The sequence below is a fragment of the Salvelinus alpinus genome, chromosome 20, assembly GCF_045679555.1.
Source record: "Salvelinus alpinus chromosome 20, SLU_Salpinus.1, whole genome shotgun sequence".
Taxonomy (NCBI): Eukaryota; Metazoa; Chordata; class Actinopteri; order Salmoniformes; family Salmonidae; genus Salvelinus; species Salvelinus alpinus.
In genome coordinates, this window is record NC_092105.1 from 42,304,241 (window position 1) to 42,330,376 (window position 26,136).

The 26,136-nt window shown below is 44.4% G+C and overlaps 1 protein-coding gene across 7 annotated transcripts in view; it reads right to left on the reverse strand.

The window, feature by feature from the left end:
• LOC139546934 (plakophilin-4-like) overlaps nucleotides 1-26,136 on the reverse strand; it is a 123,795-nt gene that overhangs the window by 45,540 nt on the left and 52,119 nt on the right. For 3 of the 7 annotated variants that reach the window (XM_071355915.1, XM_071355918.1, XM_071355914.1), the window contains exons 3-8: nucleotides 23,966-24,078; nucleotides 11,462-11,496; nucleotides 5,643-5,768; nucleotides 5,063-5,265; nucleotides 3,960-4,521; nucleotides 1,414-1,440 (exon numbers count right to left, since the gene is read on the reverse strand). In XM_071355915.1, the coding sequence (XP_071212016.1) occupies nucleotides 1,414-1,440; nucleotides 3,960-4,521; nucleotides 5,063-5,265; nucleotides 5,643-5,768; nucleotides 11,462-11,496; nucleotides 23,966-24,078 (1,066 nt within the window). Of the gene's footprint in view, nucleotides 1-1,413; nucleotides 1,441-3,959; nucleotides 4,522-5,062; nucleotides 5,266-5,642; nucleotides 5,769-11,461; nucleotides 11,497-23,965; nucleotides 24,079-24,734; nucleotides 24,987-26,136 lie in introns of those variants that run through there. The other 4 variants (XM_071355919.1, XM_071355917.1, XM_071355916.1 and 1 more) reach the window with 2 other exon arrangements.

The window sequence follows — 26,136 nt, forward strand, 5'->3', positions numbered from 1 at the left end:
TGCTGGAGGGAGGTGGCAATTTGGCACACTGACTCTGCAGAAACAAACATTTTTAAAAAATGGATGCAGCGGACTTACATTCCTGAACCAAAATAATTTGCTAAACCTTTTCCCAACATAGTAGTAAGATATGACGAAATCCATTAAGACAATCTGATCTGCTCTCGATCATGCAGAAGATTACTAACTTACGCATGGAAATCAGCAGGCTATAAGTAAACACCACTCTTTCCGTAAACCAAAGCATAAGGCTTACTAGGCGTGGGCTGAGCGCCACACGTGCCTAAAATGCTGTTGATCCACATTTCCCTTTGCTCTCCGCCAGTGCTCTGAAATGGACATCGGACATAATTACAGGGACGTTTTGATTTCATCTTCCAATTTTTTTTGCGGCAGAGAGATGACTTCCTGCCAATGCTGGAGCTGGGGGGGGAGGGCAGGGAGGGGAGAGGGAGGATGGTGGCCTGGATCTGGCCAGAGAGAGAGGGAGCTGCAGCCAATCTGCAGGCTCAGGTTTCAGCTGGCATTTGCCAACTGAAGGCCAATGAGTGCGGGCATGTGAACGTCAACATCCCAGTCACTGCTACTACAGCTGCTCAAGCATCTGACATAATCCACGGGTCATTCAGGCAGTCATCCTGACCCAGATGAGGAGAGGAGCTGTGCAATGATGCCATCAAAGGACATACAGTATGTGACTTTGTGCCAGCTAGTTTCTATGGGGACAGCTAGGTGAGAGGCGGCGTGAGGGTTTGGGACAGAGGCAGACAGCAGAATTCAGAAGAGCGCTATTGGGCTTGACGGGCCACAGTGGCCAATGTGTCTACAGACTATGCATCTCAGAGAAGAGGTTTAAAAAGCCATGAGATCAGTCATCGTAGAGGATGTGGAGTATGGCCATCATGCACAAAGAGAGAGAGAGAGAGAGAGAGAGACTCTGGGCCCTGCAGTGATATAATGGCCTCGCAGAGATGATCATTATTGGGCCCTGATTTACAACAGTTCAAGAATGTAATGGGAAAGAAATGGGAAAACCACAGACATAATTCCCAGACCAAGTCAAACTCAACACTTGTAGGCGTTTCTCCATAGCCTTTTAAACGTCTCCCATATGTGAATGGGGTTTTAATGCTTGTAAAAAGGTAATAGGTTGGAAATTATGATCATACTACGAACAAAAAGGTAACACGTAGTACCCACACATGCTAAGACACTGATGAGAATACAGCCACGGAGTAGAGTGAAGTTGCCCCTAAACTCTGATCTTGGGTCAGTTTAGCATTTTCCCCACTAACGGTTAAGGTTAGGATTGGGGGAAGGTCAGCTGATCCAAGATCTGTGCCTAGGAGAAACATCACCTCAGAGTCAAACACATTATGAGGGGAGGTGAATCATGATGAAGTTAGAATTCACCTTGAAGGTCATCATCGACCAGCGGGTCTGTCGATATCCAATGGCAGCAGGAAATGTTGGTCAAAAACACACACATTAAATCAACCTTTTCACAATAAAAACCTGGATAAATATTGCTGGACTAACTGGGACAGCTGAAATAATACAAAGAGAAACAACAAAGTCATATGAATATTAGTTTGAAGGCGGGAAATAGACCGTATATACAGTAAATAACGGAAGGCCCTGAGTAAAATGTCATAGGCCTAGTACCGTAAATTGCCTGTCTACATTTCAATACCAATCCGCAAAGCAGCCCATTATGAAAACAGCAACCATTTGTAATTAGCCCCTCCTTTAATTAGCCTTGGAATAGCAGCCATTTTTCATAATCTACCTACGTTCTTATCTAGAGCAGATATCTAAAAACAGCTAATGGAGGAGTTCTTGGACTGAAAGGAAGAGGACAAATTAACATAGGCTGAGCCAGTACTCTTACTGTAGTGATAAGTGGCTGGCCCACAATAGCAAAGAATCATTTCCCACTCTCTTCAAAAAGCATTGGGAAAGCATGTTTGGTTTCTAGCATTCAGTGGAAGACTAATCAATTAAACCTCAATGATCCATAAAAGAAATCTTCAAAGTATCAGAAAATTATTCTGGTGTGGAGAACAAATGGCGCCCTATTCCAGATATAGTGTACTCCCTAGGACCAGGGCTCTGGTCAAAGGTAGTGCACTATGTAGGGGATAGGGTGCCATTCGGGACACAGCACGCCTCTGACACTTTCTGAATCAGCTGGGCCTCGTTTCCCATACAGCTTTGTACCAAGAACAGAATCCCTGTCGTGAGGAATTATAGAACGTCGTTTCATTCAAACTGTTTGCACCACAGTGTTCTTTCCTCCGAAGAGGAACAAAAACCCGACCGAAGATTAGAGACAACACGCCCTGCCCAACACTCACGTCTCAGGCGGGAACGACAAACGAGTGACAAATGCTCACTTCTGACGCAGTGGAAGAAGAAAAGCCTACCATTATTCTACCATTCTTTCTTCAGACTCCCTGTCAAGCAGCTCATATTTACCGGCATTGAAATGTCAAGTCAGACTCCTATGGCTGACACCCGCAAAGAGAAACGACAACAGATCTATCAATCAACACACAACATATGAATTACTTAGAGGAGCTGTCAACCAGAGCACACTGATGTTCTCTGTATCTCAGGGTGAAGGCAGGCAGGCATGCTTGCACCCATTGCTTAACGACTCATTGCAAATTTAATGAAGTTGACAGGGGAAACAAAATCCAATCTCAATATCAAATCATTTCTGGTAACAATTAAGTACCTTACTGTAATTGTCTTCAATTAAAATGGTCCTAAAGAAACAAAAATAGCTTCTTAGCAAAGAGCAATTGCTCAAGCAAGAATTTTCTGGGACTGAATGGAATAGGTCTGAGTGGAGAGGGGAAAACAGAAAACTAGCTGTTATTGACATAAAGGTTTGCAACTATTAACTAATTTACCGCCGGGTGATGTCACCAAGCAGGCCAAAACTTTCCCACCAAAACACGCTGAAATTTCAGGCAGTCTTTTCAAACAGCTCTTACACTAAAAGGCATGATCATAATTTACACAATTCCACAGTATTATTCCAACCTCATAGCGTGGAAATATTTATAAAAAACTGGAAATCATCTATGTACTTGGGATAAAATCAGATAACCTACACAAACAAAGTCTTTGTAAATTATTCTTCTGCTCCACTATTTGCTTAAAGAAACTCCAGTCTTAATCTAGTACCTCTAGCACATAGTTTTTCTCAGTGGATATAGGCCTATTTGCATGTATTCAAGTGCACTGGCAATACATCCAACTGTGTGAGTCGCTGGAAAACATGCATACCATCCACGATCATAACGATCGATCTCCTGCCAGACCCTCCGGCGTTTCCCTTCAAACAGTGGCCTGTGGTTAAGGACGCGAGTCTACATGAGGCAGGGGCTGGCCCTGTTCCATGCCACAGACAGACATGGGCTTTTTGTCCCAAATGGCACCTTATTCCCTATATAGTGCACTACTTGTGACCAGCGCCCGACCAGGGTCAACAATGATCTGGTCAAAAGTAGGGCTCTCTAGGTTGGGGGCAGTGACTCACTTTGTGCCACAGCATGCCAACGGAAAAGCTTGACAGCAAAGCCACAGACTGGAGTCTGTCTCTGATTACGGGGAGACGACCTTAATCTACTTATTATCAGGCATAAATTGTTGACCTGTGCTCCTGTGACAGACTAGCTATCGCCATGTGTGGCATATGCTCAACAACTAACCACTGAGTGAAGGAGGCAGAGGCGGCAGTAGTCTCGCAGAGCTCTGGTCAGAAATATTGCACCTTGTAGGGAATAGGATGCCATTTGAGAAGCAGACAGTATCTCCTGCCCTGCATGTGTTATCTCTGGAGAGAGTGGACCCTTGGATAGAGTGAGCACACCCACTCTAGATAGCTTTCTGGGTGTGTGTGTGTGTGTGTGTGTGTGTAGCAGGGAGGAGAAGACAGAAGAGCTGACCTGTGAGGCTGTCAGGCCGTGGGATCATCCTCTCGTAGACGTCATAGCTCTGAGCTCCGTAGGGGTCTGCATCGTGGTGGGTCAACGAGCGAGGCAGGGTGGAGCCATAGTGCTGGGGCTGGGCCGTCATGCTGGAGCGTCCCGGAAATGCCGCCGACCCCCCTGGCTGCTGGGTGAGGGGTAAGGGGCCGTCCACCATTGTTAAGGGGGAGCCCATGCGCCCCGAGGCGGACGCCGGGGCCTGGTATGGCGAAGTGGTGCGGCTGGCGCTGCCTGAGCGGGAGTTGGCGCTGCCCATGCGGCGCAGGGCGGCGGGGGAACTCTTCTGGGTGTTGTAAGGGGAGCCAGCGCGCTGGGCTGAGGGCAGGGTGGTGGAGAAGATACTGGAGAGGGGTTTGGGCTCTGTGACAATGGGTGAGCAGTAGTTACTCCCCATGGTGGCCCTTAGGGAGCCTCGGGAAGGGGACACACTGCTGCCGTAGGCCGGGGACTGGGTCCGGGAGGGCACCGAGCTCACCCTCCTCATGGCTCGACCCGGCGCTGCGGCGGTTAACACAGGGGCCTGTCAGGACAGACGAGGACAAAACTACTGAGCAACCACCAAACATTTCAGCATCACATTTAATAGAGGCGTAAAATATTTTTGATGTGATATTTTACATCCTCACAGAAAGTGTCTAGTGTCTTATGGGACTATTATAGGATATATTTATCTCTTTTGTCTAACTTCCATCCCATCTCCCAGCCAGCAGTAGCATCTGTGTGCTCTGTGGCAGTCAGTATATTAATCATGACCATAGTGATGTATTAGAGAGCTCATCTCCTATCTTTGCCATGGCTACTTCAATGGCATTATCTATGCGGTCACAGTGGGCTAAAACTGGCTTCGGTCCGAGTGTGGCCAAGTGCAAACGTCTATCCTACTCAATGGTTGTGACTGATGCAGACAGTGTGTCCGCTTTCCAACTCTATGGTCGTCATTGCTGCAGACAGTTTGCCCTAGATCCAACTCGGGCCGTGACTTCCACAGACAGTGTGCCCTCTATCCAACTCTATGGCCGTGACTGCTGCAGACAGTGTGTCCTCTAGCTCCGTGAGTGTACCTGGACCTGGGCCTGGCCCTCGGCCCTGGCATTCCTCAGGAGGGTAGAGGTGCCGCCTGTGCCCGGGTAAGAGTGCGGCATCCTCAGGTCAGTCTTGGGCAGATTATTCTGGTTCTGGCTGCCGTAGTAGCTGCTGGCATCCTGGTAGCCACTGTCCGAGTACGAGTTCATCTGGGTGGAGCTGCGGGAGTTCCCTGTAGACCCTGAGAGACAGAAGGAGAGAGGAAAGGAGGGAGAGAGAGCAGAACGAGAGCGAAATAGAGCGAGCAGAAGGAGAGAGAGAGAGAGAGACCGCGTGAGTGTCCTTAAAGCACTACATGACATTTAGCTAGTCCACACAGTACTAATAACCTCAGAGTGGCCGTTTCTACCTCCCTACCCTCCATACTGGAGCCATACTCTGGCTCATTAAAACTATACACATCACATGTGCTTCTGAGGCCGAGCAGAACACTTCAAAGCATCATTAAAAGGCTCCGACTCTGGTGGGGCTGAGAGAGAGAGAGTGGCACAGCCTTGCCGGGGGAGGGAGAGAGAGAGAGTGTCGAACAGAGGGGCTGCATTAGTAACAGACCCTCACTTTCATGGAGCGAGGTCTGCTCTGGGGAGTACAGGGCCACCTGCTCCTGCTCCGTTCGGAGGCGGTAGGTGGGCGACTGAAAGGTGTCTGTCACTCGAGACTTGGTGTCCCGCGAGGTCGAGGCATCTGGGAAAGAAAGGGAGGACAAAGTCAGTGTTACCTGTGTCGCTTATTTGGTATATCATGGCGTTTGCAACGTCAGGATCGTGGGTTCAATTCCCGCTGGGATCACCCATACAAAATGTATGCAGTATGTACACAGTACTGTTAGACATTTTCGATAAAAGTGTCTGATAAATGGCAAATGTATAAATGGGAAAAATACACTGAGTACACAAAACATTTAGAACACCTGCTCTTTCCATGACACAGACTATCCAGGTGAAAGCTATGATCCCTTATTGATGTCACCTGTTAAAGCAACTTCCAATCAGTGTAGATGAAGAGGAGGAGACATGTTAAAGAAGGATATTTAAGCTTTGAGACAATTGAGACATGGATTGTGCATGTGTGCCATTCAGAGGGTGAATCAGCAAGACAAAATATTTAAGTGCCTTTGAACAGGGAATGGTAGTAGGTGCCAGGCGCACCAGTTTGTGTCAAGAACTGCAACGATGCTGGGTTTTTCACGCTCAACAGTTTCCTGTGTGTATCAAGAATGGTCCACCGCCCAAGACATCCAGCCAACTTCACCCCCTGTGGAACACTTTTGTACAATTCAATATTAGGAAGTTGTTCTTAATGTTTTGTTCACTCGGTGTATATCTAAGAGATAGGAGATGTAGAAGTTAAAGGATTTTGCGTCGATGCAATAACAAATTCCACACTCGTGTAAATTAAGTTTATTGTCATACTGACTCATAGGAGAGAAATTTGTGACGCTCCTATTTTGCTGTGCCAGGACACTGATGAAAATCCCCTTGTCAAAACCGTTTCCAAACTAACATTTCCCGGCTGTGACCTACATGGCACACTAGTCGCTATATAGAGCCATGGCTTTGGCCAAAAGTAGTGCCCTGTATTGAATAGTGTAGTGTAGTGAATAGGGTGCCATTTAGGTCACAGCCCATGAGAACAGCCAGTGAGGCAACGAGGAGGAATTACCACAGTAATGTCTCTCATAAGCTGCTGCACAATGTTGCTCCACAATCAAAATCGAGTTAAGTGTGACCTGCGTGAATGAGCTCCACTGCAATAGCTGCAACAATGGGATGTCAGAACTGAATAGCTAGCCAGTCAGAACCGGAGGGAGGGGCATTGTTGGCTGGCATATGGATGAGGGGGAGGCTGTATTCCATGGAGGAGCCACTCTGCTGTTCCTTTCTGGCTTGTAAGTGTCTCAGTAACCTATTTCTTTGCCAGGAGTCCGCCGTCTCCGCCGCCTCTAGTTGCATGAGTTGACTGCAGCTACGGCACCTCAAATTCTGCTGCTGCAATTATTATGGTTGACTTGATTTTCGCTAGCCCACTGTGTGCGGCGCGGCGGACACTTAAATCTTTCAAAAGGCCACGTTTGCCGTGTGACTGATTTCCATCGTGACGGGGGAGGGGGGGGGGGGGGGGGGGGGGTCAGAGAAGAAGAAAAAAGAAATCATGAAAAATTCATGCACAGGATAAACTAAATCGTTAAAAGCAGTATTTACAGAAAAATGGCAAATGATCTGAATGGGGTGTCACTTCTGACCAAACAGCAACTTTATTCCCCATAAACAACTAAAACAAAGCTTCACCCATCCCTCCTGCTCCTCATAGCATATTAGGAGTAACTTTTCAGGTAGACAGTGACTGGAGCTTTATGTGACATTTCTGCCCTCAGGGCATCGCTACAGAGCCTTGACCCCGTTTGAGAAATGAGACGGTACACAATGAAAGAGTGTTACATCCCTCCTCCAGAACAGTGGTATTAAAGTGTAGGTGCGTCACAAAGGCCACCCTATTCCCTATTTAGTACACTACTTTTAACCAGGGCTCTGGTTAAAAGTAGTGCACTATACAGGTTTAGGGTGCAATTTGGGAATGCAGCCGTAGAGTGTTGTGGGTGAGAGAGTGTGATTGGAGTGAAATTAGCTGCAGTGTGCTGCTGTAAAGGGTAATGACTATGTCTGGCTGGGCTGCTTATTGCCCTCCCGGGCCCCCGGCAGGTCCGACCGTTGCCAGCCTGTGGATTTCGAGAGGAAGTGTTACTGTGGAGAGAGAGGCTTTCTTTAACCTCGTGAATGTGGACAGCACAGTCACAGGCAACCTACTTCCTATAATGCACAACTTTTTGACCAGGCCCCATAGAGCCCCCATCGGACTCTGGCCAACAGTAGCGCACTATATAGGGAATAGGGTGCCAATTGGGATGCAACCTCTTAACGTAATAAGTAGTTGAGGAGTGCCAAGGGTGACAAAATAATGACCTGTATATGAACTCTGCCCATTATGGCTAGACAGCTGATTATAAATGGAGGAACATCAACCTCTCCTCTTCCACAGACAGGCAGCCTCTCACTTAATATCTACAACAGCATTCATTTCTGTTTCATATTTGGATTAGAAAAATACATTACTGTGGCTAACGATGATTTCTCATCTACAATGAGGAAATCAATATTTATACAAAATAGGCTCTATGGGCGCCTATTTGCCCTGGTCAAACGTAGTGCACTTTATGGAATAGGGTGCCATTTGGAACTCATGTCCTTGTCCTTACTGTGTCCGTCTGCTAGTCGGGCTTATCAGCAGTGAACCAACTGGAACAAGTGGAAAATTCCAAACAATACCGAGACAAGCAATGTAACAGTGCACATACCCCGTAGGGTCAGTCTGACAAGAACCACAATACAATATTAATGACTGCAGCGATTCACTTCGTTCCATTACACAATTAATAAGCTTTCAAATACATTAGTAAAATGGACTTCATTATCAATTTGAGCAGCAGCAGAGTAACTGTGGTCCTACAAGGATCCGTGCTAAACAAACAGAGCTGGAGTGGAGGGAAAGTGTTACGGTCTGAGTGGGAGTAGCTAAAGAGAAATATTGAATCTGAAATGTGCCAGAAGAATCAAGTCAGTCAGTAATAGGGATTAACGTGGGTATCTGGGATCCTGGGACTGTCCCGGGAACACTCTTTACGTTTCCCGAAATAATGAAATGACCCCCGTAAATTACAACATTTACACGTGACCTGAATGCAGTTAATAAACCCAACAGGAAACCGCCACTGTATAGCCTATAAAATAGCATGTGCCTCTGAGCCGTTATTGTGAATCTTCAGACAGTGGCAAATTTGATAGGCCAATGCACAATTCACAACATAGGCATCTGTCACAGACATGAAGTCTGATAACAATTCAGAGAGGCATGAGAGGAAATATATCTTCTCCTGTCCTAAAGCCCAGGCCATTTCCCTAACCGGGCCGAATCCCACTGGGACGCAAAATCCTGACTGTCTCGCATGAAAATTCCTAACTTTATTCTGTAATCCATTCGATGCCTTATCAAAGGACTCCACTCGCCTATGCATGTCAAAGAACAGCTATAACATTTCCCCACTCTGTCTCGTATTGCTGTCAATATAGTGAGAGAGAGAATGCATGATCAACAAAACGGTATGAGTAGACAGGAATATTTATTTAACATACCTATTACCTCTCTTCATCTCTCCGTTATTCATTCATTATTCATGAGCCATCTGTATAATCATCAACTCGATTTAACCAAATGGGAGATATTCTGTCATTCATTGAAGGAGCCCATCTAGTACCGGGTCCCACTGTCTCCAGAACAGCCTGAATTCTTTGGCGCATTCTACAAGGTGTAGGAAACGTTCCACAGGGATGTTGGTCCATGCTGACGCGATGGCATCACGCAGTTTGCTACAGATTGGATGGCGGTACATTCAACAGACCGTTCCATCTCACCTCAAAAGGTGCTATATTGGGTCGAGGTCTGAGGACTTCGCAGGCCACTAAAATAAACTGAACTCGCTGTCATGTTCCACGCAATGTTACACTCCTCAATTGTCCAGTGCTGGTGATCGCGTGCCCACTGGAGCCGCGTTTTCTTGTTTTCACTTTGTACGAATGGAACCCGGAGGCTGCAATAGCCCATTCATGACAAGGATCTTCGAGTTGTGCGTTCCGAGATGTCGTTCTGCACACCACTGTTGTACGGCGCTGTTATTTGTCCCGCCTGTTAGCTTGCACAATTCTTGCCATTCTCCTTTGATCTCTCATCAACAAGCTGTTTTCGCCCACAGGACTGCCGCTGACTGGATATTTCTTTGTTTGTCGCATTATACTCGGTAAACCCTAGACACTGTCTCACGTGAAAATCCCAAGCCCAGGAGGGCGCCCGTTTCTGAGATAATGGATCCGGCGCGCCTGGCACCAACAAACATACCACGCTCAAAGTCGCTTAGGTCACTCGTTTTTCCCATTCTAACGTTCAATCGAACAGTAACTGAATGCATCGATGCCCTGCTTTTATATAAGCCACGGCCACCTGACTCATTGTCTGCAGGAACGATCAATTTCGTGAAAGTGGTGGTGTCCCTAATAAACTGTGTATACAGTGCATTAAGAAAGTATTCAGACCCCTTGACGTTTTCCACATTTTGTTACATTACAGCCTTATTCTAAAATGGATTAAATAACGGAAAATTATCAATCTACAAACAATATCCCATAATGACAAAGTGAAAAAGGTTTTGCTAATTGTTGCTAATTTATTTTAAAAAACAGAAATACCTTATTTACATAAGTATTCAGACCCTTTGCTATGAGACTCTGAAATTTAGCTCAGGTGCATCCTGTTTCCATTGATCATCCTGGAGATGTTTCTACAACTTGGAGTCCACCTGTTGTACATTCAATTGATTGGACATGATTTGGAAAGGTGTACACCTGTCTATATAAGGTCCCACATTTGACAGTGCATGTCAGAGCAAAAACCAAGCCATGAGATCGAAGGAATTGTCCGTAGAGCTCCGAGACAGGACTGTGTCGAGGCACAGATCTGGGGAAAGGTACCAAAAAATATCTGCAGCATTAAAGGTCCCCAAGAACACAGTGGCTTCCATCATTCTTAAATGGAAGTTTGGAACCACTAGACTCTTCCTAGAGTTGGCCGCCCGGCCAAACTGAGCAATCGGGGGAGAAGGGCCTTGGTCTGGGAGGTGACCAAGAACCCGATGGGACAAGTCTCTGAATGTCCTTGAGTGGCCCAGCCAGAGCTCGGACTTGAACCCGATCGAACATCTCTGGAGACCTGAAAATAGCTGTGCAGCGACGCTCCCCATCCAACCTTAGCTTGAGAGGAGAATGGGAGAAACTTCTCAAATACAGTTGTGCCAAGCTTGTAGCGTCATATCCAAGAAGACTCGAGGCTGTAATCACTGCCAAAGGTGCTTCAACAAAGTACTGAGTAAAAGGTCTGAATACGTAAATGTGATTTCAGTTTTCCTTTAATTATAAATTGTCTAAAAAAAAATAGTTTTTGCCTTGTCATTATGGGGTATTGTGTGTAGATTGATGAGAAAAACTATTTTATCAATTTTAGAATAAGGCTGTAACATAACATTTGGAAAAAGTGAAGGGGTCTGAATAATTTCTGAATGCACTGCATCCATGGCCTGGTATGGTTTGCAATGATTCACAAGAATATCAATCAGTGTATGGTGACATGGACTTTGTGTCATAAATGGCACCCGTTTCACTATATTGTGCACTACTTTTGACCAGAGGCCTTTATGTCCTGGTCAAAATGTGTGCACTATAAAGGGAATAGGGAATGTGTCAAACATGGTGTAGGGAAGGATGATCAGACCGTACCTGCAGATCTCCAGGGGAGGGACTTCTCAGACGAGCTGAAAGACAAAAAGAGAGAGAAGGTCTTAGATACATGGACAAATATAAGACAGAAAGGGAATGTTCTCAACAGGACACTTGTTTAAATTCATATAGAAGATATCCAGCAGACATCCTCCGAATGCTTATAAATGGCCCTATTTCACTTGTGCTTGAGATAAAGGTGTGCCTGAAATAGGCCTCTGGCCCAAAGTAGTGCACTATATAAGGTGCCATTTGGGATGCACACCAACAAATCACAAACATGAAATTAAAAGAACATTGTCAGTTCAGATGCAACCAGAGAATTCATAGATCGGTAATTGTGGCCAGTGCAGCATATGCCAACATACAAATAACATGGCTACAACCAAGCATTTAAATACTATTCAAAATGGCTGCTTCTCCTCTCTAGTTGCAGAAGAGGCCTTCGTGACAGGTGATCTTTACACCCACGACAGACAACGAGGAGGATCATCCTTTTCCCTGAGGTTGTGTCGGTTATTTTTCATCCTCGCCGGTCCTTGAGAAACACACTTTGCGAATAAACGGAAAAGGTCAGGCTTGGCCATCCATCCTGATGGGGTCTGATAGGCTCTGAGGCTGAAGACAAGCTGCTAGCTCTGCTACTAAAGTAAATAGAAAAAAACTATTGATCTCTGAGCAAAAATACTAATGCCCCACCGATAATAAAACAGACAAACAGGCAAGCAGGACACGTGTACACACACATACGTGGACAGACGGACGTGTGCAAATACGGATGGATGCACACATAAACGGATCTGCCTGTTCTGAGTTACTACTGCGTGCTGATGGATATTTGGTGGATATTTCCTCAGCAATAAAGGGACCGTTGTCTCCCAAGAATAAGGAGGTATAAAGCTTGGTGGCCTGACAGAGTCCATGTTAAAACACATTACGGCCTTCAGACAAACACGGAGGCTACGCCCCAAATGGCACCCTATTCCCTATACAGTGCACTACTATTCCCTGGTCAAAAGCAGTGTACTACGTAGGGAGTAGGGTGCCATTTTGGACGCAAGCTGAGCATGCTGGTACTGCAGAGCCAAGTGGACCCATAGGTGGGGAGTGTGATGGATGGTGGGGTCAGTGGTGCCTGGTCCTGGATCAGTGGAGAAGTGGGCAGGCAGATAGCTCAAACTGATGCCAGAGACTAGAGGCAGCCATCCCAATGATGGGCCTGGGAAAGTGCTGAGGCAGGAGGGTCAGGGCTTAACGGATGAGGCCACTTCAACTGAAGCCAACCAGAGAGCCACTCTGTTGTAGTGTCCCAAGTGGGCACCTTACCCTCTGTGTAGTGTACTACATTTGGCCAGGGCGCAAAGTACATACAGTAGATCCTATTTGGCTCTGGATAAACTTTCTGCAATATGTAGGGAATAGGGTGCCATTTGGGATGCACCCTCCGTCTGTAAGAGGCCATAAAACTAGGCCCCAAGTTTCTCCGCTATAGTATACCTCAGCCACTTCAACATGATTATAGGGGGGGGGGGGGGGCCTCAAAGCAGAGCAGCACTAAACACAGGCACACCAAGTCCAAACCTGCAAAAGCTTTAACTAATAGCCACCTGGACCAGCCAGCTACAATTAGAAAAGGACATTTCAAACAGAGCAATTTACAGGTCATTTCTAATAAATCAAGCCATCTAGAAGACTTGTGTGAGCGCTGGACCTAAAAGCAGGGTTCCCACCCTTATGCTTTCCAAGGAAATATCTAGCGGGTTATTATTGCCATGCACCTGGCTCATTCCACCAGTTTGTTGCCTTTTGAGATGTGCAACTTGGTGGGAAAAAAAACATTTGATTTCACCTAATTTTAACATTCTGTCAGAAAGAGCACATGTTAAAAAAATATGTTCTCATCAAAGAGGTTGAATAGAAAAAGTACTATTGTAAGATTCTTTTAAAAGTGCCAAATAGAGTAAGAGGGTTGATGATTTCATCTTAAATCAGCCATAAATCCCATTGTGACAGGGGAAATGGAAGCTTGTTGTGTGCAACAGGAAGTAATTGAAAACGTTTCTAGCCTATTTATGGGTAACAGGGTTGACGTGTTGTGCTTGATCCGCTCTGTTTTCCACCACGAAACACCAGAAAATGGCCAAAAAGATTAGAACCAGCTCACCTGCTTTTACACGATGATTTGACTATTAGATGTTCACTGTTTCTTTAGATACATTTTTTTTAACGAATAGTTTCACCTTGTTAAAATGAGAGTTCAGTTCACGTAACAGGGTTGACCTTAAAATGACGGACAGGTTTTTTTACCTTAAAATGTGTTCACTAATCACAGGAAATAAATATCAATCTTAAGAAATGACTCAGTCAAAGCAACAGAAATAAATAGGGCTTTACAATAATGTTGAAAACTGGAGGTTTAGTGGGTTAAAATCTTCCTGGAAGTCACATAGGGTACATGTCAAAATGCTGAATTTTGGCACTTTAACAAGTCTTTATTCATATTAAAAAAGAGATTTATTGAATTCTCCATGAGGTCTATATTAAAGGGCACTTAATTGATTATAACATAAAGGGGCAGTATGCAGATAAAAACGTGATTTTCCTGTTTTTGTAAATAATATTTCCACACTAGGAGGTCGAAATGACACACTGAAATTGTGAAAATGATAATGCCCTTTTTGTGTAAGAGCTGTTCGGGAAAAAAATCTGGAATTTCAGCCTGATCAGGTGGGATGGAACTTTTGGCCCACATCATGACCTCACAATGTGATCCTATTATAATAAACCAATGACTGTTCATCTGGGTAAGGGCGTGGGCTCTAGACCATCCTAATCAACCAATCAGGGCTGAGCAATGGCCAAAGAAGGCTCAGGAAATAAATAAATTATTAGTTATTTTCATTAAATAAACACACACACTGATTTATTAGACATAGTGATGATTTAAAAATAAATTACTAAAACTGCGACAGAAAGCATGGGACGACCCAGCTGCTGTTGCCATTTCGCTGATTGGATCTTATAGAATTAGGCAGTGGTGGAAAAAGTACCTAATTGTCATACTTGAGTAAAAGTAAAGATACCTTAACAGAACATGACTCAAGTAAAAGTGAAAGCCCCCCCAGTAAAATACTACTTGAGTAAAAGTATTTGGTTTTAAATATACTTAAGTATCAAAAGAAAATGTAATTGCTAAAATATACTTAAGTATCAAATTCCTTGTATTAAGCAAACCAGCAGGCACAATTATTATTTTATTTTTTAATTTACAGATAGCCAGGGGCACATCAACACTCAGACATCATTTACAAACGACGCATGTGTTTAGTGAGTCCGCCAGATCAGAGGCAGTAGAGATGACCAGGGATGTTCTCTTGATCAGTGTGTGAATTGGACTATTTGAGTACTTTTGAATGGCAGTGAAAATGTATGGAGTAAAAATAAAATTTTCTTTTGGAATGTAGTGAATAAAGTAGTCAAAAATATGAATGGTAAAGTAAAGTACAGACACCCAAAAAACCTACTTTAGTACTTTAAAGTATTTTTACTTAGTGGCAAGAAAAAAATGTGAACCCTTTGGAAATACCTTGATTTGTGTATAAAAATTGGTCATAAAATTTGATCTGATCTTCATCTAGGTCACAACAATAGACAAACACAGTCTGCTTAAACTAATAACACAAACAATTAAACGTTTTCATACCTTTATTGAACACACCGTGTAAACATTCACAGTGCAGCGTGGGGAAAGTATGTGAACCCTTGGATTTAATAACTGGTTGACCATCCTTTGGCAGCAATAACCTCCACCAACCGTTTTCTGTAGTTGCGGATCAGACCTGCACAACGGTCAGGAGGAATATTGGACCATTCCTCTTTACAGAACTGTTTCAGTTCAGCAATATTCTTGGGATGTCTGGTGTGAACTGCTCTCTTGAGATCATGCCACAGCATCTCAATCAGGTTGAGGTCAGGACTCTGACTGGTCCACTCCAGAAGGCGTATTTTCTTCTGTTGAAGCCATTTTGTTGTTGATTTACTGTGTTTTGGGTCGTTGTCCTGTTGCATCACCCAACTTCTGATTGGCGTACAGATTGCCTAACATTCTCCTGAAAAATGTCTTGATAAACTTAGGAATTCATTTTTCCGTCGATGATAGCAAGCTGTCCAGGCCGAGGCAGCAAAGCAGCCCCAAACCATGATGCTCCCTCCACCATACTTTACAGTTGGGATGAGGTTTTGATGTTGGTGAGCTGTGCCTTTTCTTCTCCACACATAGTGTTGTGTTCCTTCCAAACAACTAAACTGTAGTTTCATCTGTCCACAGAATATTTTGCGAGTAGCGAGGATTCTTCTTAACCTAATTGAGCATTCTGTACTGTGCTCTTGCAGTCATCTTTGCAGGACGGCCAATCCTAGGGAGAGTAGCGACAGTGCTGGACTTTCTTCATTTATAGACAATTTGTCTTACCGTGGACTGATGAACATCAAGGCTTTAAGAGATACTTTTGTAACCCTTTCCTGCTTTATGCAAGTCAACAATTCTTAATCTTAGGTCTTCTGAGATTTATTTTGTTTGAGGTATGGTTCACATCAGGCAATGCGTCTTGTGAATAGCAAATTCTAATTTTGTGAGTGTTTTTTATAGGGCAAGGCAGCTCTAACCAACATCTCCAATCTTATCTCATTGATTGGATTCCTGGTTAGCTGACTCCTGACTCCAATTAGCTTTTGGAGAAGTCATTAGCCTAGGGGTTCACATACTTTCCCCAATGTTTAAATGTGAATGTTTAAATTATATATTCAATATAGACAAGACAAATACGATAATTTGTGTGTGTTATTAGTTTAAGCAAACTGTTTGCCTATTGTTGTGACTTAGATGAAGATCAGATCAAATTTGATGACCAATTTATGCAGAAATCCAGGTAATCCCAAAGGGTTCACATACCTACAGTGGCAAGAAAAAGTACCTTACACCACTGGAATTAGGGGAGGGCGATCTACATGCCAACGAGGCGCAGGCAATTAAAAGAGGAAGCTAGGAGAGGTGTGCTCCACTGAGCCATGGCAGATGAAGTGGCATAACTGTACATCCCAAATGCCACCCTATTTCCTTTATAGTGCCCTACTTTTGACCAGGGCCTATAGGGGTGGACCATAAGGCTCTGGTCAAAATAGTGCCCTATATAAGGAATAGGGTGCCCTTTGGGATGTGGCCACAAACTCTTGCTTTCATCATACCCTGTCTCACAGTCACAGCAGCCTGGGTGAGTGGAGGGAGACAGGCAGTAAACTGCTGATACTCACAAACATTACAACAACAAAAACATACCTGACAGCAAAACGTTAGCTCACAACCACATCAGTCCGTTGGTAAGCTACAAAGGGGAAGTGTTTACGCCTTCCATTCCAGTGGAGTGTGAAGTTGCCCGTAGACGCTGATCTTGGGTCAGTGTTGCATTTCCCCCCACAAATGGTTAAGGAAAACACTCAAAAACAATCTTTCTGTATTTTTATCATTAGTCCACCAAGAACCAAAGTGTCACTGGCCACATAACGCAACATGCATTTGCTAAATTATTTTGCATCATTATGTCCAATATCTTGAAAACTTGACTGCTGACATTTAAAACATTTGAGACCATATCAACAGTGGACTATGAAAAGCCAACTGACATTTACTCCTGAGGTGCTGACCTGTTGCACCCTCGACAACCACTGTGATTATTATCATTTGACCCTGCTTCATCTATGAACATTTGAACATCTTGGCCATGTTCTGTTATAATCTCCATCCAGCACAGCCAGAAGAGGACTGGCCACGCCTCATAGCCTGGTTCCTCTCTAGGTTTCTTCCTAGGTTCTGGCCTTTCTAGGGAGCTTTTCTTAACCACCGTGCTTCTACACCTGCATGGGGTTTTAGGCTGGGTTTCTGTAAAGCACTTTGAGATATCAGCTGATGTAAGAAGGGCTTTATAAATACATTTGATTTGTACTAATGAAAACTTACCAAAACATAGTTGAGTGGATTTCTCCTTTAAATGGAGACGTCAGGATTTTGACTACTTCCCCAGAGTCAGATGAACTAGTGGATACTATTTTAATGCGCAATGACTGGAAGTCTATATCAGATACCATAGACTTCTACAAGTTAATCTGACTGGGGAAGTAGATATCCAGAAGTATCCCTTTAACTTTAGTATTGGGGGAGGGGAAGCTGATCCTAGATCTGTACCTCATGGAAATTTCACTCCGGAGCTTCCATTCCCCCAGTGGGAGGTCTCAACCCAACCAGAAAGTTTGGCCGCTGATCAAGTCGTACTACCCCTGATGCCTGTATTTTTTCCTCATCTACACACAATACCCCATAATGACAAAGCAAAAAAAGGTTTTTAACCGATCGTGACTGACAGAACTCCAGAGTTCCTCTGTGGAGATGCAAGAGCCTTCCACAAGGACAACCATCTCTGCAGCACTCCACCAATCAGGCTTTTATGGTAGAGTGGCCAGACGGAAGCCATTCCTCAGTAAAAAAGGCACATGACAGCCCGCTTGGAGTTTGCCAAAAGGCACCTAAAGGACTCTCAGACCATGAAAAGCAAGATTCTCTGGTCTGATGAAACCAAGATTGAACTCTTTGGCCTGAATGCCAAGCGTCACATCTGGAAGAAACCTGGCACTATCCCTAGGGTGAAGCGAGGTGTTGGCAGCATCATGCCGGGGGATGTTTTTCAGATGCAGGGACTGGGAGACTAGTTAGTATCGAGGGTAAGATGAACGGAGCAAAGTACAGAGAGATCCGCGATGAAAACCTGCTCCAGAGTTCTCAAATGCATTAAGGAAAGAAATTCCACAAATTATCCTGTTAATTGAAATGCATTCCAGGTGACTACCTCATGAATCTGGTTGAGAGAATGCCAAACGTGTGCAAAGCTGTCATCAAGGCAAAGGGTGGCTACTTTGAAGAATCTCAAATATATTTTGATTTGTTTAACACTTTTTTGGTTACTACATGATTCCATATGTATTATTTCATCATTTTGATGTCTTCACTATTATTCTACAATGTAGAAATTAGTAAAAAATAAAGAAAAACCCTGGAATGAGTAGGTGTCTTTTGTTTGTGCTGTGTCATTATGGTATTGTATGTGGATTGATAAGGGACAAAAACAATTTAATCCATTTTAGAGTAAGGCTGGCTGTAATGTAATATATATATTTTTTTAAGTCATGGTGTCTCAAAACTTTCCGAATGCACTGTATGAAGAAGTAGTCCAGTACTGGAGGTGTAATGGAATGTAATGAGCCCCAACAGAACACTTTAGCATGGTGTCACCTCTATTGTTGGGCCGGACGGGCTACTGAGCTAAGTGCTGACTTTAGGTCTAGGGTAGTCTGTTCCATTCAGACACAAATCTCCCCGGGATTGCCCTCTCGTTCCTTCTTCACAGGCTGTTAAAAAGGTGTGAAAATTACTGTGCATGTTTTCTTTACAGGCCTGTGGAGGTCTGTATTGATCCCACAGTGGGACACCAATGACTCTCTCTCTCTCTCCCCCAGACTGATTGTGATGGCTCTATTCTGGACGCTGCTTCACTACAGACCAGGGAGTAAGTAGGGAGCATTACATCACAGTATAGGGAGCGTTCACGAGCCATCCTCAGTCAGGGAGTGTTTCAAAGCTCTCCTCAGTCAGTAATACAGGAAGCTTTACCCATATTGTACAGTCAGTACAGACCAGGGAGCGTTCAACAGCCCTGCTCAGTTAGTAAAGGGTACATTTCCCAGCTCTCCAGTCAACACAGTACAGGCAGCGCCACACAACCAGCCAGCCCAGCTGTGTGCAACTCACTGGCCACAATGACCTGCCAAAGCTGATTACTCTGGCTAGGGTCACCAAAAAGGCCACAACCTCTCCCAACTGGCCATGGCCATCACATGATTGAATTTCATTCCATACAAGGTATACAAAGGCTCAAAATAACCCTGTAAAACCACTCACTTTTATGATGAAGGGCTAAGCCTATATCACTTGTGAGTGCTGAGATTATGACCACAGGAAATGACCCCTATCCTGTAGGGAGAAAATGGTGCTGGTACCTTGGTATTTAACTATCTAAAAATATGATAAATATCATGGCTAGATCCACTCTCACTGAGGATGAGAGTGGATCGAGCTTGTGGAGGAAATAGCAGTAAATAGCCTGGTTGACACCATTTCCCCTGTAGACTTTGTATGGAGAGCCTCCCTCTCTGTCCAGGCTGATCTTCAGCTCCTCTTTGCAGCAGCTCTGGGAGCCCTGAGCTCTGTAATGGACACTCACACATGGAGAGCTGCTGTTGGCCTGCTGGAGCCATGCAGGTAGTCTGGGGCCATGTCCCAAATGGCACCCTATTCCCCATGTAGCGTGCTACTTTTGACCAGCTCCAGAAAGTAGTGCACTACATAGGGTGCCATTTGGACGTAGCTGAGGTCTGCGGCGAGGAGATGCTTCCTATGAGGGCCCCAGGGTTATTAAATCCCAGAAAGAGCTTTCATGATTTAGGTTACACTCTACTTTCAAGAGCTGGAGGCTGGAGCACTATACCCACATAGAACTATACAGGCTAAGGCAAATGAGTCCTAACGGGCAAGCCACAAAGAGACATAGCACTAGAAAGTAGAGACCATATGTCCTCTACACCAGCAGTTCCCAAACTTTTTATAGTCCCGTACGCCTTCAAACATTCAACCTCCAGCTGTGTACCCCCTCTAGCACCAGGGTCAGCACTCTCAAATGTTGTTTTTTGGCATCGTTGTAAGCCTGCCACACACACTACAATAACTAAACATAAGAATGAATGTGAGTTGTCGTCACTACCCGGCTCGTGGGAAGTGACAAAGAGCTCTTACAGGACCAGGGCACAAATAACAATAATCAATAATTTTCCTCTTTATTTAACCATCTTACATATAGATGCTTAATTGTTCATCGGAAATTGTGAATAACTCACCACAGGTTAATGAGTAGGGTGTGCTTGAAAGGATGCACATAACTCCGCAATGTTGAGTTGTATTGGAGAGTCTGTCTTAAATCATTTTCCACACACAGTCTGTGCCTGAATAGAGTTTTCATGCTGGTGAGGGCCGAGAATCCACTCTCACATAGGTACGTGGTTGCAAGGTTCAGGATACTCTGAGGGCAGCCCAATGCAGAAATCTGGTAGTGGCTTCTGATTAAATTAAATTTTCACAGAACCGCTTGATGCAATTTCGATTAGGCTCTCTTGTTCAGATATCAGTAAGTGGACAGGAGGAAGGGCATGAAAAATATAACGAATCCAGTTGTTTGTGTCATCCGTTTCGCGAAAGTACCTGCGTAATGGCGCACCCAACTCACTCAGGTCTTTCGCTATATCACATTTGACAGGCATTGTCCGTAAGCTTGAGTTCATTTGCACACCAAATAAATCATACAATGATGGAAAGACCTGTGTGTTGTCCTTGTTAAATGCAGACAGAGAATGCAAGCGGCCAGGACAAGTGAAAATTATGGTCCGTAAAGAAAACTTTAAGCTCGTCTCTCAATTAAAAAAAACGTGTCAATACTTTGCCCCTTGATAACCAGCGCACTTCTGTATGTTATAAAAGCGTTACATGGTCGCTGCCCATATCATTGCATAGTGCAGAAAATACACGAGAGTTCAGGTGCCTTGCTTTAACAAAGTTAACCATTTTCACTGTAGTGTCCAAAACATATTTCAAGCTGTCAGGCATTCCCTTGGCAGCAAGAGCCTCTCGGTGGATGCTGCAGTGTACCAAAGTGGCGTCGGAAGCAACTGCTTGCACGCGCATTACCTCTCCACTATGTCTCCCTGTCATGGCTTTTGCGCCATCAGTAAAGATACCAACATGAGCAGCAGCTACGTTTGGCTACATATGGAACGTTAGTGCAATTCCCACGAGAGAGTAACGGTTAATGTGATTGGATGTTAATTACTTGACTAGGCTACCTGTATTTGACATTGTGTTGTTATTTCGCTGAACACTAGATGGTTTAATTTTATTTTTGCCAGTGAAACGAGGCTGCTCAGGCAAGAAAAAAACCTCACCCAAATGTATAGCCCCGTTGAAAAATATAAAGGGACTGTTTGAAAATGTGAAGAAAAAAAAAAAGTTTTTGTTTTATGTGAATCACATTTTTATTTGGCGTACCCCCGACGGCATTGTGTGTACCCCTGGGGGTATGCATACACCAGTTTGGGAATACTTGCTCTACACAATTTGTTGTATACACTGGGTGTGTCCGAAATGGCACCATAGTCCCTATAAAGTGCACTACTTTTTACCAGAGCTCTATGGGACTTGGTCAAAATTCGAGCATAACATGAGTAATATGGGACATAATTTCAGACGCAGCCAAATATCCCACATAATTCAACATGTTGTTGGCCATTACGCTAAAACCAGACCAAAACTGGTCACGTCAGCACAATGGATAACTGATTTAAAGCGGATATATTAAAAACCAACAGAAACAACCAGTATTAATAAGTGCCACTAACATGTGTTCATTAAGCAATTTCCCTAACATGCCACAGTCCATTAACCTCCTCTTATTTCCCTTGCTGCATTTCACCATTAACATTCCTACTCAACACTACATCATGTGCTATGATCCCCCCAAAGTTAATCAGTGTGATTCAATGCTGCATAGCTGGAGCACTTGAAACCAAATAATACCCTACCTCTTCAAATAGCATCTTAAATAAGACCCCCCCCACCCCCCCGCCAAATATGCAATTGTCTTTCCCTACTAGCACTGACTTTGTTTGAGGAAAAATGTAATTACTACGACTGTGATGTGGTTGTCTTAACTAGCTATCTTTAGATGAATGCACTTACTGTAAATCGCATTAGATAAAAGCATGTGCTAAATTACTAAATTGTAAAATGTCCCAAATGGCACCCAATTTCCAATATAGTGCACTACTTTCACCAGAGCTTGTCAAAAGCAGTGAATAGGGTGACTAAATCTGAACAGTTCTTCAAATAAACCCACCAACAGATATACGTAACATGACATCCATACAGCATCGCAAAGTAAGCATGCAGGAGATTTAGCCAGACATAGGAAAAGCGCAGCGATTTGAAGGTAATGTTGACTATTGTAAATAAATGAAGCCTCCTGTGGACAGATGTGTCTGGTAGCCAGTGAGACATGAGGAGGAACAGCACAGAGCATAATCTTAACTGACATGTGGGGAATACAAGGACCAAATGGCACCCTATTCCCTTACATGCTGACCATACCGCTTGCGTTGCAAAATACATTTACACATACATGTTATTCAATCATTGCACCCACACTGCTCACGAGCGTCGGCGTAGCCAGACGCTAAAATAGAACTGGACGCTTGATGCGCTGCAAGTCCTGCCTCTCCCATCTCATTGGCTTTTAGGAACATATACCCAATATACGTGGGTGATTGAAAGATGAACTGAGGTACACACTCCAGTTGGTGGTGGTAATGCACCTTAAAGTCGGTTGCCAACCACCATATAAAGTCCAAAGAAGAAGAAGCCTGAAGAAGGAGAAATTACTAGAAACTAACTTGGTTTTCCCATTTATCTGTGGATTAATTGTCTGAGTAGACAAACAAGGCCATTGATTTTGTTCTGTTTGAGCAGAGGAACCCAGCACTAGCAATGGCAAAATGCATGGAATTGCAGGAAATTAGCTTTAAAACTGTCAAATTGTCTCTCAGCTGCATGCCAAACTATGTAGAATTGCACAACATTTGCTTCAAAACTGCAGCATTTTCTCTACGCCGCCAAGATAAATAGTACATTAGCTAGAAAGGTAAGAGTTCACACTTCCTCTTCCAATGAACTGTGGAGTGGTCAAAAGAATGAAACTGTCTACCAAATCTATAATTTTTTGCTAACATATAGTATGATGGGAGTCCCTGGGTCGTGGGTTTGCCTGGTCGGGGGTTACTGGGCAAGAAAAGTTTGAAAATCCCTGCCCTTTGCAAGTATGCAACGCAATAAGCTACGCAAAATGCTTGGCGTACTTGCCTAGTAAAAATACACAAACGTGTGCAGTGGCGCAATTTGTAACTCGACACAAGTATGCAGGACGGCAATTTTGCGTAGCTAATTGTGTTCTTGCATTGCATAATTGCGTAGGGCATAAAATAGGCTTACGCCTAGACCAGCAAACTTCCTGCCATCTTCTCCAGTATCTGCTACCATAGACAACCTACTGTTTTTACTTATCTCAGCAATGTAATGGCGAGTCAAACTGACAGGTGAATTGATGAGAGGGTCGAAGATGACGCCTCCGTCTCTGTTCCGTATACACTGTCCAATCAGATTTCATTACACTGCCGCTGTATTCTCTTGTCAAGAGGCTATACTATGGAGTACGCCAACTGCTGTGACTGAGGAAGAAGCCATGTGCCAAGCTATGACGAGCATATTACACTACACTGCGTGTGTGCGTGTGTTCTCATCACCTGTCGCTAGCAGCGCCTGGCGACTCGGCCCCGAGTCTGCATCTTTCCAGCTGATTGGCCACAATCTGTCTCTCTACCTCCAGCTCCCTGGTCAGCCTCTCAAACTGGAGCTCCTGCAGAAAGACAAAAGGACAAGACACATTAACACAAGGTCAGAGATGCCATGCCTTATACAAGGTCTCCCTTGTAAAACTGGTACTTCCTGGTAAAATAAAAAAAGACACAGGCTTCTCCACTGATGATGTTGATGATGAAGACGATGACAAGAAGGAATGAAGAACAGAGACAGTGCCTGTACACGCAAAGAACCAGACTACACAATAGATGTACAAAAACAAGCACAATCACACGCCAATAACGTGGGGAAATGATATGCCTTGGAAAACAAACAAACAATTTAAGCCACACACACGCATGATAATGTACAGCCCACACACAGAGATAGAAGCACCACTTTAGCCTGGGCAAAAAGAGTGTTATTCCGCCTTGCTTCTACTAGCTGCTCCTCAGGGAGCAATGCAGGAATCAGCATCTGACTCTTGTAATTATCTAACCCCAGCGAGGCTGCGTGTCTAGGACTCTGCCTGGGCTCTCTCGCCCTGTCTCTCAGCCGGGCTTCAAGCACTGCAGCACGTCATATGAAGAGAGACTCAAAAAACACATTCATGTATACATACACATGTATAAACCCGCATTACACTTTTAGACCTACATGTACACACACACAAACTAGACCTACATACATCCCACACAGCCATTTCCCACTCACCTTAATTGCGTGTGGCTGAGGAGGCGGTAATCTAGCTAGCTTAGCTCACTCTTTCTTCAGCCCAGCTGTTGTCCATTCCATAAAGCATCACCCAGCCACAGTCACAGCACTCCACTCCTCAAGAGGTAGTCACAGCCACAGCACTCAAGAGGAAATTGGACAAGGTCTCTGTGGCTTCAGGGTGCCCACTTTTCACGCCTCCTCTCCACCACTTCTGTAGGTGCTCCGAGAACTTCTCCTGACTGGAGACTCATTCGGCTCAGAAGAGTGCTAGCCAATGCTCCCCCCTCCCTCCCTTCCTCCCTCCCCTGCCTTGACTTGTCCCCTCCTCGCTGCTCTCCTCTGGCTCTGTAATGGTCATGTGCAGCCTGTGCCTGCTGCAGAGAGGGTTACGGAGATGGGAACACTGCTCAACCCTGCTCCACCACAGAGAGAGAGAGACAAACAACACTGCAGTTTCCTCAGGAAGTAGGAAAATCCAGTGTGGCTCTGGCTCTGGCTCTAGCACGCGCACACACACATCTTAAACAGGGACAGAAACAGAGAGCGCCATGTGTATATTTCCTGACAGGAAAACACACTGATATACTTTAATGGAAATGATCAATCCTTCATGGCAGCCGCTTTAGAGATGTATAGAATATGCGAGAGGAAAACGTATGTTCTGGTCAAGAATCAGGTCTACGATGACAAATAAAAACAGACTAAATCTAGTTATCAAGTCAAGCTTACTCCGAGTCTAGTTATTATAGATAGTCTCTGAGGAAGTTCATAAAATCTCAAGGTCTTTGAGACAATGACATCTTTTTAGTGACATCTAGCAAAATATGTCCAGGGGTGATGTTGTAACTGCTCATCTTTCTAAATAAAGCTCAAACACTGCACTGCACAAGGTAATCTAACAGCGCTAGTGTACTCTGTGTGTGTGTGTGTGAGACGCCAACACATTGTGCTTATCCTCATGCTCTCAGCACTGCACCACATTACACATGATATTAAATCTCTGAGCGCAGAGATCACTGGTATATGCTTTTCTCCGCACATTCCACTTTCATAATGGTCTCTTAAAAGCAGGTGTGCAGTTTGACTGGCTACGCTGTCCGATCACTGGTGCTGGAGGAACTGTTTAGACTAGAGAAGTAGAAAGAGAGAGAGAGCGTGGGACTTTATGCCCCCCCCAAAAAAACTAACAAATACAGCTTTCCAGCTCACTGGAGGCTAGGGGAGTTCTGGTAATCTGTTGACATGAGAGGAAAATAGCCCACCAGGACCCAATAGTTCATACTGCAGAGTTCATACCGCGTGTTGTGTATAAGAAAGAACATCGCAGGGGTGCTTCTTGTAGACAAAACAGAGAAACGATTCAAAGAAACCATTTCACAGCCAGTAGGCAGGACTGTGT